Source organism: Rhinichthys klamathensis, unplaced genomic scaffold (genome assembly GCF_029890125.1).
Source record: "Rhinichthys klamathensis goyatoka isolate OS25496 unplaced genomic scaffold, OSU_Roscu_1.1 h1tg000781l_1, whole genome shotgun sequence".
Lineage (NCBI taxonomy): Eukaryota > Metazoa > Chordata > Actinopteri > Cypriniformes > Leuciscidae > Rhinichthys > Rhinichthys klamathensis.
In genome coordinates, this window is record NW_026607178.1 from 95,557 (window position 1) to 111,853 (window position 16,297).

Below are 16,297 nucleotides of genomic sequence, written 5' to 3' on the forward strand. Positions count from 1 at the left end.
TCTCTCCCCTTCCCGGATGGTGTGTTTTCTTTCTAGGAGAGGGCTAATGTTGACGTGGAGCGGGAAGCCCTGGAGAGGCTTCAGGATGGGTACAATGAGTTGAAGAGCCAGCTCCATAACTGCCCTGAGTCTCTGAGGGAGCAGTTACAGGAACAACTCAAGAGGGTCAGTGACCGTCAGGAACATCAGCACTTTACCAACTGCTTCCGCCCCACAGCCCTGGCTTCATAAACCCCACCTTCCAGATACACAACTAAGTTCTATTGGGCTGTCTATGCACCAAATCCATCACGATGATCCCAGCAGAAATATTATTCCATGTTTATTATTACTACAAATTATTGTCACTGGGAACACCATGTTTTAAATCTTGTCTGCCTTAGTTTAGTGCACTGATGAAAGGGTCTACATTTTTTTTATTGGAGGTAAACTCGTGTTCAGTGGTGAAATCAAATGTTGAGAACTTTGCATGCTTTTGGGTGTATTATTGAGGTTTCTTTAATGCTACTGTCTGGTGCCAAAGTAATAATACCATTTAACTTTGTACTAATCTATTAATGCAGAAACTAACGTAGTGCTATAGTGTTGTTTTGACACCTCTCACTTCTCTCACATGATTTTCCCCCCAATCCAGTTAAGCGCAAAATCCGCCCCACAGACGATTTCATTGGTCAATGCAATCATGCACTCACCTGTCAAAGCAAGTTCAGATTTCAGAAAAACAATGGATGGATTAGATCAGATAGGGTAAAGGGTTAGGGTTTAGTATTTGTTTCAGTGTGATGTAGGAGATCAGCAGCACTGTGATTGACATGACCAATCCAATCTTTTGAATTGCTTAGGGTGGAGTTTGCGCTAAACTTGTCTTGGAGAAAATCGTGCACTTCTCTCTTTTTATATACCACACAGATTGATACTTTTGCCAAAAGATGTTTTTGAGATGTATCTTCTTGATTTGATTTGTGTAAAAAGACAGTAAAATTCAAAGCAGGACATTTTTGTTTAAAATATGAAGAAATGTAATATCAATTATTTTCCTTTTGATTAGCATGAATAAAGGAATCTCTTCTGACAGTGCTTGGGCAGTGGTTTTGATGACTAGCCCTTTTTGCAAACAGAAATATCCCAAGGGCTGCATGAGAGAGAAGAGATGTCATTTGCGCACTGAGCATTCAAGCTTTACAATGTCAGAAACGCTTTGATGAATTGACAGCAAGGGTTTGCCAATGTCCTTGAGATTTGTATATAGAAATGACAAGACTTCCCTACATTATAAACAGATTTGTTTTGCCTTTCATGAGATTCGTTTATATTCTGAAGGAAGAAGTCTCATAGATATTCCTCATTTTCCAGTTTTACCATCACATCTGAGTGTTTAAATTTTATTTGATGTACTTGGATTTCAGTTGGATGTAATATGATATGATAGATCTTGAAGGATTCTGGAAGAGTGTATTATTCCACATAGATCTGTGTGTAGCACAAAGTTTTTCAACTGGACCCCTGGGAATCCCTGAAGTTACTGCAGAAAGTCTTTGAAATTAAATATACATGTAAAGCATATAGAAATATCTTAAGAATGTGTAGAAATGTTCTCTATATTTCAAAATGTTAATATAATTAATATTTTGAATAAAATAATTAATAATTAGATAATTAATTAGACATTTTTGTATGTTGTACACATTGTGGTCCCTGGGCTAGATGAGATTGACATCCCGTTGTGTAGCATAACGTTCCAATCAGTTCCTCCATGTGGTTTCTTAAAGGGATAGTTCACCCAAAAAAATTAAAGTTTTGTCATCACTTACTCACCCTCTTGCTGTTCCAAACCTGTATGAGTTTCTTTCTTCTGTTGAACACAAAATAAGTTATTTTAAAGAATGCTAGTACCAGACAGTTGACAGCACCCATTGACTTCCATAGTATATTTTTTCAATGGCTGCCGTCAACCGTCTGTTTACCAGCATTTTTTAAAATATCTTCTTTTGTGTTCAACAGAAGAAAAAAACTGAGTAAGTTATGTCAGAATTTTCATCCCTTTAAACTGACCCAGCTTGGCTGCTGCGGAAGTTGCTCATTGCTGTCGTTAATGGGATGCTTTGATTGGTTATTGACCCCATGCTTGGATGCATGTGTGTGTAGGAAGCTGAGACTCTTGAGGCTGCGACAAAGCAGTTTGAGGACCTGGAGTTCCAACAGTTAGAGAAGGAGAGCAGTCTAGAGGAGGAGCGTGAGACCATCAGCCAGCAGCTGCTGCAGGACAGAGCCCAGTACCACAGCAGTGTCGCCAAAAGAAAGGTAAATAGCATACACGCATATAGCAATGCATGGAACCACCAAGAGCATCTCAAACTCTTGTCCAAATTGTTGTTTCCAGGACAAGGTTGCAGCGTTGGAAAGCCAGGCCAGTCAGCTGGGAATACAAGCTGCTCAGGAGTGTGAGAGGCTGGTCAAGGACAGAAGCATCACCTTGCAGCTGCTACAGAAGGTACAGGAAATGGAAATTACTTTTAATATACACTTTTAATGTTCTTCCCCATGAGAACACATAGGGGTGAGGACTGGCACCAAATTTCACCAAAAGCTCTTTCATCTCAATGTTTGTTGTTGCTAGGTTAAGAAAAAAAACAACAAAAAAGTTTATCATTAAAGGGAAAGTTCACCCTAAAATGAAAATTAAGTCATCATTTACTCACCCTGGTGTTGTTCTAATTACATATGCCCTTTTATGGATCACAAAAGGAGAATTTTTACCAAAATGTCCTTCTCGCGCTCGTCCATAGAATTGAAGTGAATAGCATCAAGTTTTTTAAAAACCTTGTAATGTAAAAGCATCACAGAATCATTCCATGCGACAAGTGCCGTATATTCCAATTGTTTTGGTGGTATATGATAGGGTTTGGTGAAAAACAAACCAAAATTGTATGTATTATTTAATAAAATTCTTGACCTTGGCCATTGGTCTTCTGTGCACAGCTGCAAGACACGACTCTATTAGCGCTGCAGTTCCCTCCGTGCCATCCAGATAAAGCACACAAGTTGTGAGAAATATCATTTATGTTATGGCAAAGCTGAATTACTCCATTACTCCAGTCTTCAGTGTCACATGATCCTTTAGAAATCATTTTAATATGCTGATTTGCTGCTCTGTGATACCTTTTTTAACTGATTGATTTGGAATCTGTGTTTTAGGAAAAAGAAAGGCTGGCCAGTCTGGAGAAAAGATACCTGAGCCTAACTGGTGGGAAGACGTTCCCCAAAAGCTCCAACACTATAAAGGAGGTAAGCAGGATTGTAATCATAAAATGCTTGATGTGCCTGTTACACGAGGCTACATTAAATAACTGCTGAATATCTGCTCCTCTGCTTGAAAAAAGAATTCATTTGATGGTTAACATATCTTCAAAATGTTGTTGAGCTATTCCTGTGTATGATCCCACCATGTGACCCTAAAATGGATAACGTGGACCCATAGTGTGTTTCTTTGCAAGACATTTTGCAATTCACCTTAGTGAACTTTGTAGTTTGGGTTTCTTGGGCTAGGAAAGCTATAAGGTTTAGCTTTTTAGCCATATATTCCTTATAGCATATCATATGGATCCCATGTGCCCAACCCGTAATAATTGGGTTAGCAAAACAGGAAATGAAATCTTTTAGACTCAGGATATTGTTTGATTTATAAACCTCCGCCCAGGATGTGCTTCACATCAGCGAGGCTGACCTCTTAGACGATGACCAGCCCTCCTCCTCCCCCTTTCATGCATCCTCATTCCACTCATATCCCATCATGCCTCAGGAGGTAACTAAACTAACAGTCAGTGCATGCAGCCTGGCGCAATTAAAACTGCCAATATTGACTAATACGTGCTCTGAGAACATGGCAGTACAAAATATCTCAATTTGTGTTGCATTATTGAGAGCACTTGACTTGTTGGGATCTCAAGTTTGGAGGCAAAGGCAAATCACACTTCCTTGGAAGTGCGTAGCCAACGCACTTATAAATCTGTTAGCCACTTTTTGTTAAGAGTTTGCAGAGTAAACTGAGTAAACTCAAAGTACCTTTTTCAAAAAAATTTGACTGTAGTTGGGCTAACTTGTAATTTGTAAATTTAAAGAGTTAGATGGAGGCATGACGTTGTCGGTTGAGCAAGGCATACCTGTCACTGTAGGTGTATGAATATGACATAACTGCTCTTATGGGGTTTGGATGTGAATAAACTGACAGCTGAACTTCTGTCCTGCGTGAATGATTTGGCTGTTAACGTGTCTCAGGAGTACTTGAAGCTGTCGGATGTTTATAAGATGTATGGGAGTGATTGCCATGACATCCAGCTCACCAACGCTTCCTCACATGGCCTCTCGCTTGCCCTTGACCCAGCTGTAACTGCCCCCCGTGAGGTATCATAGCTGCTCTCTTCTTTCTGCTTCTCTCTCTTCAGCTTTTCCCCTTTCTTTTTCCCTTTAGTGCTACTTACTTTTGTGTTGTAGATACAGATTTTTTTCTGCTATATATCATATACATGACCATCACCAAGCATTATAGTAGGGTCATGCTTTGAATCGGGTGCTCTTTCCATTTTGAGAAGATAATTTATCATAAACATTCTGACAAATAATGTGTCTAAGTGTTAAAAAAATTACACTACGCCATCTCAAGCTAAATACAGCGAATATATTGTATTTTTTTAATACAATATAAATTCAGATTATTATCATTAACTAAAACTATTTAAAACCAAAGATTTTTGTTAATTAAAATAAAGCAGAAATAAAATAAATTACACATATTCTTTGGAGCAAAATTTAAGTAAAGCTTTGGAGCAAAATTTCAGATGTTTTAAAAAAGAAACTAATGAAAATGACAAATTCTCATTACAGAATTGCAAAAAAAAATTAAGTACAATTAATATGAATAATATAATAGTAAAAAGGTAGTTATAGATTTCCATTATACGAGAGTAGATGTTAAAACTTCATGCTGATTTGTACTCGGCTTTCGCCAAGATAAGCAACACTAAGACGTAGCTTTACAGTATAGTTAATAAAAACTATAATAGTATATAAATAATTCTAGATTAACACTGGTTTGGATATAATTATGCTTTCATCAAATTTCAAGGGAAATATATGCATATAAATAATAAAGGTAGAATATATTTTGCTTTCATTAAAATTTGCAAGTTGGAAACAGATAAAAAATAAAAACATAAATAAATAAAGGGACATGCTTTATAGAATGACCAAGTATCTGATCAATCTTTAGGCATGTTGCAATAAGGTGATCTCTTACATGTTAGGTTTTGTCCTAACCAGCTGCATTTTGTCATTCATTTTTCTGTTTCTGTAACATTGTTAGATAATTCTGCCCATAGTGAAATCTCATTGATTGAAATCTCACTCCACATAACTGTATATTAAACATCAAATATGTTTTAATTAGCTGTTTTCATTTTCACTGTGAACAAATAAACTACCCGCCGCTGGAAATTTGGCGCGTTGCAGCTGGTTAGGACACGGTATAATGGATGATGTTTATGTATTGAGAAATAGGGAACTGAATAACTTTGTTATAGTTAATCATGTATTCTAGTTACATACATTCTTTACAGATGCTAAACTCTCCATAACACGTTGTCCTCTCTTTCCTGCTCTGCTACTTCCTGTTTTTTCCTCCTGCCTGTGTCCGTTTGTCACTCCTGGATTTCAGGAGTATGTGACCGTGGGCCAATTAAACCAGATCTATGGGATGCCGAAGGTGGAGTCTTCCCCTACCTCACCCATCCAATTACTTCATCCTTCTCTCGCAGACTCCGCCTTCTCCTGCCTCCCCTCCCCTCATGGCTCCTCCCTCACTCTCTCCTTTGAGGTGTGTGTCTTCTCCTCTGTTCTCTCTCGTTTGATTCCTTGCTAGGGCTGGGTATCGCCAACTACCTGTTTCATTCTGTCATTGTACAAATCATTCAGTTGCTCATTAACACTCTTCTCTTTCTCTCTCTGGCATTCCACCGTCCCACCTTTCTCTCTCCTGCTCATGCTCTCTGACTCATACTAATGGATGTGCTGCGTGTGTAAAGCGTCAGTCGGACTGGGGCAGGCCTCAGATGCCCGCTCTAGATTTAGATCGCTGGTACCAGGAGGTTATGGCAGCTGGAGATGTAAACCAGCTCTGCCCTCCTCCCCTCCCGGCTAAAGCTTTGTCATCACGCAAGCCTGTGCAGGTAACAGCCAAAAGCTCAGCTGTCATTCACCTTCTTCTGCTCTTCCACATTTTCATCTTCATAGGCCTCACTATATGTCCAAGTAAGGTTTTTTTTGTGAGTTCCATGTTATTTAGTTTGTTTTGGCTTTTGGCTGTTCATCATCTCAAGGTTTTCTGCCATCTTGTGTTGTTGTACTATTGCAGGGGTGCCCAATCCTGTTCCTGGAGATTTACTCTCCTGCAAAGTTCAGTTCCAACCTTGATTAAACACAACTGAACCTGCTAATTATGATCTTCAGGACAGAAATTGTCTTATTATTGGGAGCTACGAGGGTCCATGGCTCTACCATTGGAGAAAGCATAACGGCTAACTTGGATCACGTGTGCCTTGATAACCAATCACATTACAGCCTTGACGTCATTAAATTTCGTTCAGAATCGTGCGACAATCAGTCACTGTTTGTGGATACCATAGAAATGAATGAGTATACCGTAGCGCAATTGTCTGTGACTTATCTTATAAAATAGCTTCTTTTTTTCTTTTTTTTTGTAAACTCTAAAAATAGAGTCCTTCCCTGCGTACCGCAACGTTAGCAGGCGTTATGCTTTTTCGGCTAAGGTTGCAGGCTTGGCTTCAAGTGGCTTTGCTAATAATTATAGACAAGTGTGTTGGATCAGGATTGGATCTGAACTGCAGGAAGGTAAATCTCCAGGAACAGGATTGGGGACCCCTGCACTATTTTGTCGAGAACCATCTATAGAAAAAAAGGCCTTTTGTTAATGTAATAGTTCACCTGAAAATTAAACCCTTTTTACAAACCCTCATGTTGTTACAAACCTGAACATTTCTTCAATGGAACACAAAAAGAGAAGTTGAGCAGAATGTCCGAGCTGCTCTCTTCTTTTGCAATGAGAGTGTTGGGGACCAGAAGCAATCAAGGTTCAAAAAGGACAACAAAAAAAACATAAAAATGGTTTCGCGCTATGTAATCACTTTGAGGAACAGACTGAATTTTAAGTCATTATGCTTTTAAAATCTTGCTTGACAGATTTGATCACCATTCACTTTTATTGTATGGAAAAGAGCAGCTTGGACATTCTGCTTAATAACTCCCTTTGTGCATCATGAAGAAAAAAAACTGAATAATTCTGGGGTGCGTTTCCCAACAGCATTGTTAGCCAACTATGGTCGCAAGTTTCGTTGTTATCAGCATAATCCAATGATTCTGTGTTTCCCGAAACCATAGTTCCAACGAACATTCGCAAACAGCATCACAAAGATGTGTAAGAGTGATGTAAGAGGGAACGTGATTTATCTGGAAATAAAGCAAAACAATGGAGAACAAAAATTACAAAGCAGACTTCAGATGCCATGGTCACTATTTACAGCAATAATCAAACATTAATTTGATCTCGAACTGATTAACTAGCAGACGTTTTTACTCCACCACCTGCGTGACCTCATATTAACTATATTGTTGAACCAATGTGGTTTGAACGACGGATGTGCAATGAAGTTATAATGATTTCGGAAAACAGTCGTTACTAGCTAGTTAATTTTTCCAACGATACATAAATAATAATAATAATACATTTTATTTATAATGCACTTTTCATCAGAAGATCTCAAAGTGCTACGGGTTAAAAACAAAAAAGATAACCAGTTCTTTAGAAGAAGAAAAAAACAAACATCTAAAGAGGACAAAAGCTTTGCTAAAAAGAAATGTCTTAAGGCCTTTTTTAAAACATCTTTCCATTGTGGTTAAGCAGCGAGTTATGCCGTTGTACAGGAAACGCACCCCATGTTTTGAAAGATATGAGAGTGAGTGAATGATGAGAGAATTTAAAATGTTCTGCATGCATGCATGTTTGTTAGTTGATTGTTCAGTGAAGTGTGTTAAACTATACACTACTATTAAAATGTTTTAATGTTTTTGAAAGAAGTCTCTTATGCGCACCAAAGCTGGATTTATTTGATCCAAAATACAGTGAAAACATTAATATTGTGTAATTGAAATGTAATATTAAATATTAAAAATAACTGTTTTATACTTTTTTTATACAATTTATTCCTATGATGGCTAAGCTGAATTTTCAGCATCTTTACTCCAGTCTTCAGTGTCACATGATGCTCAAGAAACATTTCTTATTATTATCAATGTTGAATACAGTTGTGCCGGTTAATATTTTTGTGGAAACTGTGATAGCCTACTTTTTTTTTTTTTTGAGTATTTCGAAGGAAAAAGCATTCATTTGAAATATAAATCTTTTGTAACATTTGAAATGTCTATGCTGTCACTTGATTAATTTAATGCATATTTCCTGAATAAAAGTTTTAATTTCTTAAATTAATTTCTTATAAAAAATCATTTAAAAAAGCAGTCCTGTTTAGCATTTTAACAATGTTGATATAAAAAAAAATCAAATTTTAAAGGTGTAGTTCACTCAAGTTCACTTCATTTATTCTACAGTTGTTAAATTTTTGCAATATGTGTGCTATATCATACTTAAACCATATAACGGATTGTTTGTCTTGTTAAATCTTACATTCAAACTAGCAATGAGTGAATGAAGACCGAATTTTGTGTTGAACTACACCTTTACTCTGTTTAGTAACTTGAAAAAGCATCACTTCAACTCACGTCAAGTTTTTCTGGCCCTTCAGGTGTACCGCTCTCGACTGGACAGTGATACCAGCCAATCGTCACTGAGACCGAAAATCAGCGCTGGTCTGTCCCCTACTTACACTTCGGCTACGCTGGGACGCAACACTTCTGCCAGGGTAAATAGTGCATTTACTCCCCAGTTATCAGAATCTCTTGCATCATTTAATGTGGCAATTTAGTCCCCTCCTTATTGTTAAATATGCTGGTGGAAATAATTGTTTGTTTTGTTTACCCAGAGTCCTCTGATGGTTGCCAACAGCACCGGGAGTCTCCCACGCAACCTGGCAGCCACCCTGCAGGACATTGAGACCAAGAGGCAGCTGGCTCTTCAGCAGAAAGGTAATGAGAACAACAGCTTGACAGCTGATATTTTAGAGCTGGTTGTAAAATCAACACAAACAACGGATGAGCCGTCAAACTTCAAGAAATATTTCAACCGAAAATATCATTATTTACTCACCTTCATGTTGTTCCAAACCCGCATGCTTTTTAAAAAAAAATTTCCACCATGATTTTCTTCCCCTCATATTCATAGTGACCATGGGATGCCAATTTATCCATCTCTTCTTTTGTTCTCTTCTTTGGTTTTGTTTTAACCTTGCCCTCAAACAGAATTCTTTCCCTCCATGTTTGCGTCCTCTTCCAGTACGGACGGTCCCACAGGTAGTAGCATTGGACTGCCGTTCATCATAATCATCATCCTCAATTCTAACTCAACATTTTGTGCACTTCCTCCCCCCATAGGAATGGGCTTGACAGTGTCCAAATGATATTTTACCCCTAATGTTCTTTTTTCCGCTGATGGCATTCTTTAGACTTATGTATGGGATTAATCGTGCATGGATTGGAAGATGATATCAGTGGTAATCTATAAATAAAAAGTTTAGATAAATGGTTTCATGCTCTTTTGAAAGCTGCACTGCTAGTCAAAAGTTAACTGAATTTGTAATGTTCTCAAAACCTTATGATTTAATTTGAGGGTTATGCTTAAATGCTTGAAATTACTTTTCATGCAAATATACATTCAACCTAATCCTATTTATGATTGAAGACGAAACATTTTTTTTCTTATAAGAACAGTTTGATTCTGCTTTATTTAAAAAAAAAAATATTACTTAAATTCTTACTTTTTTTTTTTTTTTTTTTTAACTTTTTTGCAGTTACTACATAATTTCCATATCAAAGCATTTTATTTTATTCTATCAGGTTAATTTTTGTTTTTTCACTATTACTTTACAAAAAAAATTGTGGTTACTACATAATTCCCTAATCAAACAGAGAATACATTTTGAATTAGTTTATTCCGTTTAGTTATTATTTTAATTGTATCCATTTAATTTGTAATTTGTTAAAATTTTTGATGACACAATGATTTATTTATTTTTGCATTATTATTTTTTCTTAGTTTCGATGACTTCAGTATTCTAAAATGTAATAGATTATGAGTAGATGTGTTTAAACTTTTGACTGGTAGTGTACAAAGGGATCTTGAATCAGAGGTATTGCTTGGGCTTTTTATTCAGCACACATGCGTTGCATATTTTATATGTGTATGTGTGCGGCATGATGGAGCAAATCGTGGGCAAACTGTGCCAGCCTAAATGGATGTGCAGTCACTTGGGTTTCAAAGCACTATGTATGTAGTCTGTCTAAAAGAGGGTTTGGCAGCTATCTTTGACCTATAAAATGCTCAGTTTGTTCAGTTTTGGGCACTTCTATCCAGTCTGTAGATCTGACTCTCATATATGTGTGTTATCTCCATCAGGTCAGCAGGTTATTGAGGAGCAGCGGAGACGTTTGGCCGAACTGAAGCAGAAAGCTGCAGTAGAGGCTCAGTGCCAGTGGGAGGCGCTCCATGGCTCTCAAACACATCTCAACATTCCCTTTTCCTCAACCTCCGCGCCAGTCATGCACCACTCCATCCTGCACCACACAGCGCCCTCTTCTGGGGAACAACCGTACGACACCCTCAGCCTGGAGAGCTCGGACAGCATGGACACGAGCATCTCCACTGGAAACAACTCGGCCTGCTCTCCTGACAATATGTCCAGGTTCGACTTTTTAATGTGCTTTCCTAAATCATTTTCTCAGAACGCTTAACCAATGGCTCTGTGACAGGAACTTGTGGCGGCCCTGTGGCTTTTCTCTACATGCCTGTCCCAAGATAAATTATCAACCATCTGCTTAATGACTTTTAGCGAGTACTCTCCAAATTGAGACTCCAAATCATTGGGAGCGTATATGAATCACATTTATTAGCATTTTCTATTTAATTTTATTATTAAAGCTCATATAAAATCAGTTAAATTTTTTGTTTTAATTATTTAATTTTCATTTTTAATATGTAAACCAAGGTCATATCATTTATTCTCATTTTAAACTGCATTTATTGGGTTTTAAATGCAGGGTTTTTGAGTAAGACAAATTATATTAATTTAAATAGAAATAATACAGTATTTGTATTGTATATAAATATTATAGCTTATGTAAAATTATAATGTACACTATTGTTCACAAATTTGAGGTCAGTGAGATTTTTTACATTTTTTGGAATGAAGTCTCTTATGCTCATAACGGCTGCATTTATTTGTTAAAAAAAATACAGTTAAAGCAGTCATATTGTGAAATATTATTCCAATTTAATATATCTGTTTTCTATTTGAATTTATTTATTCTATTTTAAATAAACTCTGTTTTAATATATTTTAAAATGTATTTTATTCCTGCGATGACAAAGTTCAAAATTTGAAACCGAAATCTTAGTTTTACTGTCACTTGATCAATTTAATGTGCCCCTTGATGAATACAATTATTCATTTCTTTCACACAAAATATCTTCATGAACCCAAACTTTTGAACAGTAGCATATATTATTATAAATTTATATTACATTACATCCATGTGAAAATGTGTAAAATAATGTATATTTTCGATACATTCACATGGATGTAATAGCTCAGTGTGTAGGGAAGCTATGAATCATAATGCAGCGACCGTGCTTCATCCCGCCCACTTTATTGCGAAAAGGAAAGAACAAATGAACGACTTTGATGCCTAAGGCTACAGATTAGGTTGTTTCTGGGTTAAACGGAACTTTGTGAAGACACATCTTTAAGCTTGTAGGTTGTTGCTGGGTTAAACGGGCTGTGTGGAAACGGTCGTCTTGTCAGTTTCCACTTAACAGGGACAGTCAGAGCACACGTAGGACGTCAACAACTGAAAAGGCGTCTTCCATAAACACATGCCTGAGGTTTTACTGTTTGTTGCTTAACCACCCTTCCTGTCATAAATGAACTCCCTCTTTTTTTTCTGTCTCTGCTCTTCATCAATCCCCTCTCTCCAAATGCAGATATGGCAATAACGTGTCCTGCTACACTTTCATCAGAATCTGAAATGTATAAATAACAGATTAGCCAAATGAGAAAGCGAATAAGGGTTTAATTGGTTGCAAAACCAACAATTAACGAGGTGCAAACCCTGACACGTGACACCAAGGTTGAGCGAAATTCAGAATTCAGTTCATGAGTGTGATTTGAAGGGAATTGGTCATGCCGCAGAGGATGTTAGAAAGCAATTTGATTTGGAATGACGGGAAAACGAATGCTCTTAATTGTAATTCCAAAAAAAAAATCAGTAGTCAGTATAGTCACATTACAGATTTTCTTCTTCACAAAAAAATGCATAATTAATAAGGCAAGCCTGCTTTGTGTTGTTTGTCTCCATTTTGAAGACTTTGGGGTAAATTAGAGCATTCTGTGAAATGTTGGGGATGAAGTGCATCAGGGTTCATAAAATAAAAGTTAATTTATTAAATATAATTAAATGCATGTATATGCATAAACAATATATAAAATTGATTTAAAAGCTAATTTATTGATAATTAACATTAATATTAATGATTTTTTGTGGAATTACCTAATATACTGTGTGTTTGTTTTGTAACATTTATGGGCAATTCAGAAAATACTGAAAATAAATGTAATCTACTGTTTGAAAGATTGGGGTTAAAAGATTCTCTTCTACTCACCAAGGCTTCATTTATTTAATCAAAAATACAGTAAAACATTAATAATGTGAAATATTTAGCTATTTAAAATAACTGTTTTCTAATTTAATATTTATTCATGCTGATCAGCATTTGTTTGAAATAGAAATAATTTTCTAACAATAGACGTCACAGTAGGCGGGAGTCACTGCGGTTACACCCACTGTGGAGCAAAAAGAGCGAGTGGCAGCATTTTGTGAATGCCACGAATAACACACACAAAACACTTCTAAAATGGAAAAGAACTGTGCGATCGACTACAAATAGATTCAACAAGAAATCAGAGCTGTCTTTTACAGACTGCCGAAAGCTACAGGAAAGAAGCAAATGGATCGCTGCAATTCACAGACACTACTGAGGCAGAGAAAAGTGGATTTGCAGTTACTGTTTTGTGTCAGAGATATGTTGAATTTTGGGGTAACATCACACCCTAGGTCATATATTGTATTGACAACTCAATTAAATATTTACCATCTTATATTCTGCATAAATAAAGTTTTTGTCCGTGTTTATTAAAAAAAAACATCCATTATGATGACCATTGTGTTCTACAAAGGGTAGTGTAAACCTATTTTTTCCTTACAAAGCAAGTTTAGATAGTATTGTCTAGCAGATAAAGCATTCACAGGCTTTAGTTTATGTATTTCACCAGTGTCTAAATCAGGTACATGCAAACGTCAGGAAACCCGATTCCTGGAAACATGTCAATGTCCATGGACCACTGGTTCTTTGGTGAGTTGTGAGGAACACTGTCCAACTGCCTTTGATTTAAGAAGATGATCGTTTGTTTTACTCCCATTTTCGCAGTTTCCTCTATTTAAAACTAGTCATGTTGCGGGATGTTTTGCCACTCAGTCCGGCAGGAAATTGATGTCAATGCATACCCTCTATATTAATGTATTTACTATCAAGGAATAAAAGTATTTATTTATTTTAAAAAAAACAAAAAAACGTACTGACCCCAAACTTTTCAACGGTATTGTATTAAAAAAACCTACAAATATAGCCGTAATATGAATTTCTTTGATGTCATTCCATTTTAAGTGTACTTTCTTATAGTCATACCTGAATTTCAAAGGCATTCTCAATTCATTGGACACTGACATATTGTCTTTAGTTACAAGCTTTATCATGGGAAATGTGTGAAGATGTTGTAAACAAACGCCTGTAAAGTGCAGTGGAGCTGGACCGGGGCACAACGGCTTTGCAAACAGACGGCCTTCAGCTGTTTCTCTCTCAGGAGAGAGTTTGTTTACTTGAAATGTTCTCGAGCTGTTTGTTTACTCTTGTCTTTATAAAGCTTCAAGCGAGTCTGGAATTCTTCTCAAGAGAAATCCACTACACATTTTCTTTTTCTGTGTTTATAGTCCACATGTGCTTCATTTAATGTTTCACGGCAGATGCTTGCAATCCAGCAGTATTTTCATATAGTATGACGAAATGTTTCGTAATCCACCAGTCTCACTGCTACTGGTCTCAATTCCATCATTCACCAAAGAGATGACCGAGGGGTAAATTCACTGAAGAACGGTTGCGCAACGACTATTTAAATGGCTGGCTGTCTTGGTTGAAACATGCATAGTGAATTCCCCCCTCAGTATAGTTGATGGAGACTTTGACTGAAGTTTTATGTGTTTCACAGTGCCAGTGGTATGGATGCGCTGAAGATCGAAGAGATGGAGAAGATGTTGAAGGAGGCACATCTGGAGAAAGCTCGACTCATTGAGTCCAGAGTGAGTCGTGGCATCTGTATACAGTCACTATCAACTAACAATATTCATCTTTCTTGACTCTCAGTCATGTCTAATAACCGGCCGCTGCCCTCTTTTGGCCCGCAGGAACGAGAGACTCAGACCCGTAAACTCATGCTAGAGGAAGAGAGAAGAAGAAGGGAGGTGGCGGAGAAGAGACTGCAGGAGGAGACGGTACACAGACAGCAGATGATCGAGAAGGAGGTGAAGTTGAGGGCCAAAAACTTCTCTCAGGTGAGGAGCCGCAGCTCTCTACTCTGCCGAGAGTTTATTGGGATTCTACTAGGACTGACGATTTAACGGATTCATTTTGTGCACTTAATTAATTAGGTTATTTGAATGTCATATGGTTTTGAAAAACATGTATACCATTTTTATTGACTCTAAAAATGTCACGTGTAACCATCAAGTAAAAAAAAAAAAACATTTTCGTACACTTTACATGAGAGTGCACACATAGTTTTTTATTTAATTTGTCATTTAATTAATCATTTTCATTAGTAATTATGCTTACATAATAGTCCACAAGACAAAATGATATTGACCTAGACAGTCACCATGAGGGTCTGTTTTGTTTTTTCTGTTTCTCCATGTTGTTAGTGCAATTGTACCTTGTCTACCTTGTAATTAGTGCTGGGTAACTGATTACATGTAATCTAGATTATGTAATCAGATTCCAAAAAATTAAGTACTTGTAATTAGATTGTATTACATTTTAAAATACTTGTAATCAAACTACAGTCGCTTTTTATTGCTCACATGATTGCATATTATTCACACAATGGCAGTAAAATATTTCATAATTGATTGATTTTTCCCTTATTCTTCTTTTTCATGTTTTAAATTTTCCTTTCTAAAAAATATATCGCTTATATATATACATCTACATATACAAAGTATTCTGGTTATGTGAAATTGCACACCACACAGACCAGACACTTGTCAGGAGCCTATAATTACATTTGAGGCCACAAACATTTGACCACTGGATTTACAGAAATCATTTCACTTTTAAGGAGTGTTTTCGCAACATTGCATATCGAATCAACTCCTGACAAACACATAAACTATTATTTGAATTATCAATCTGTAAGTCATTTAACCATGTATTGCTATGTCTTTAGAAGGCTTTTGTCTTTCAAACACTTCTTATTATTTTTATTATTATCATTAAATTATTTATTTTCATTAAAATCTCGAACCCCAGTTTCGAATCTCGAACTGACGTAATGTAATGTTTAATGCACTTCATGTTGTTAACAAAGAATGGAATTTTGTTCCCCTCTTTGTATTTTTTATATCAATATGGTACAATATTTTCCTATTCAATGTGATAAATGAGTTGGGTCAAAAGCAATCTAAAATTAATCCAAAAAGTAGTCAGGTTATATTACCTAAAATGTGTAATGTAATGGATTATGTTACTAACTAGAATTTTGTTGTCATGTAATTGTCATTGCATTAAAAAAAAAAAAAAAAAGTGATTTTAGGACTGTTCTATCACCCTGACATTTCTTACCTCATGCCAAACCAAAAAATATCAAAAAGAATTTTAATTCAGAAAATTAAAACCATGTTCCTCATAAAAGAGGTGTTTTTAAATGATGGAATGTATGAACTGCATTTTTTTTTA

The 16,297-nt window shown here is 36.4% G+C and overlaps 2 protein-coding genes across 25 annotated transcripts in view; one reads left to right on the forward strand and one right to left on the reverse strand.

The window, feature by feature from the left end:
* phldb1b (pleckstrin homology-like domain, family B, member 1b) overlaps window positions 1-16,297 on the forward strand; it is an 83,574-nt gene that overhangs the window by 56,046 nt on the left and 11,231 nt on the right. For 6 of the 24 annotated variants that reach the window (XM_056243217.1, XM_056243222.1, XM_056243215.1 and 3 more), the window contains 14 exons: window positions 37-165; window positions 2,146-2,301; window positions 2,381-2,491; window positions 3,196-3,285; window positions 3,698-3,802; window positions 4,276-4,401; window positions 5,711-5,869; window positions 6,078-6,221; window positions 8,868-8,984; window positions 9,105-9,207; window positions 9,481-9,531; window positions 10,634-10,919; window positions 14,556-14,646; window positions 14,752-14,898. In XM_056243217.1, the coding sequence (XP_056099192.1) occupies window positions 37-165; window positions 2,146-2,301; window positions 2,381-2,491; window positions 3,196-3,285; window positions 3,698-3,802; window positions 4,276-4,401; window positions 5,711-5,869; window positions 6,078-6,221; window positions 8,868-8,984; window positions 9,105-9,207; window positions 9,481-9,531; window positions 10,634-10,919; window positions 14,556-14,646; window positions 14,752-14,898 (1,815 nt within the window). The remainder of the gene's footprint in view (window positions 1-36; window positions 166-2,145; window positions 2,302-2,380; window positions 2,492-3,195; window positions 3,286-3,697; window positions 3,803-4,275; window positions 4,402-5,710; window positions 5,870-6,077; window positions 6,222-8,867; window positions 8,985-9,104; window positions 9,208-9,480; window positions 9,532-10,633; window positions 10,920-14,555; window positions 14,647-14,751; window positions 14,899-16,297) is intronic. The other 18 variants (XM_056243219.1, XM_056243223.1, XM_056243237.1 and 15 more) reach the window with 13 other exon arrangements.
* Window positions 1-16,297, reverse strand: part of LOC130077858 (alpha-2-macroglobulin-like protein 1) — a 73,938-nt gene that overhangs the window by 20,925 nt on the left and 36,716 nt on the right. The gene's annotated exons all lie outside the window — the stretch shown is intronic.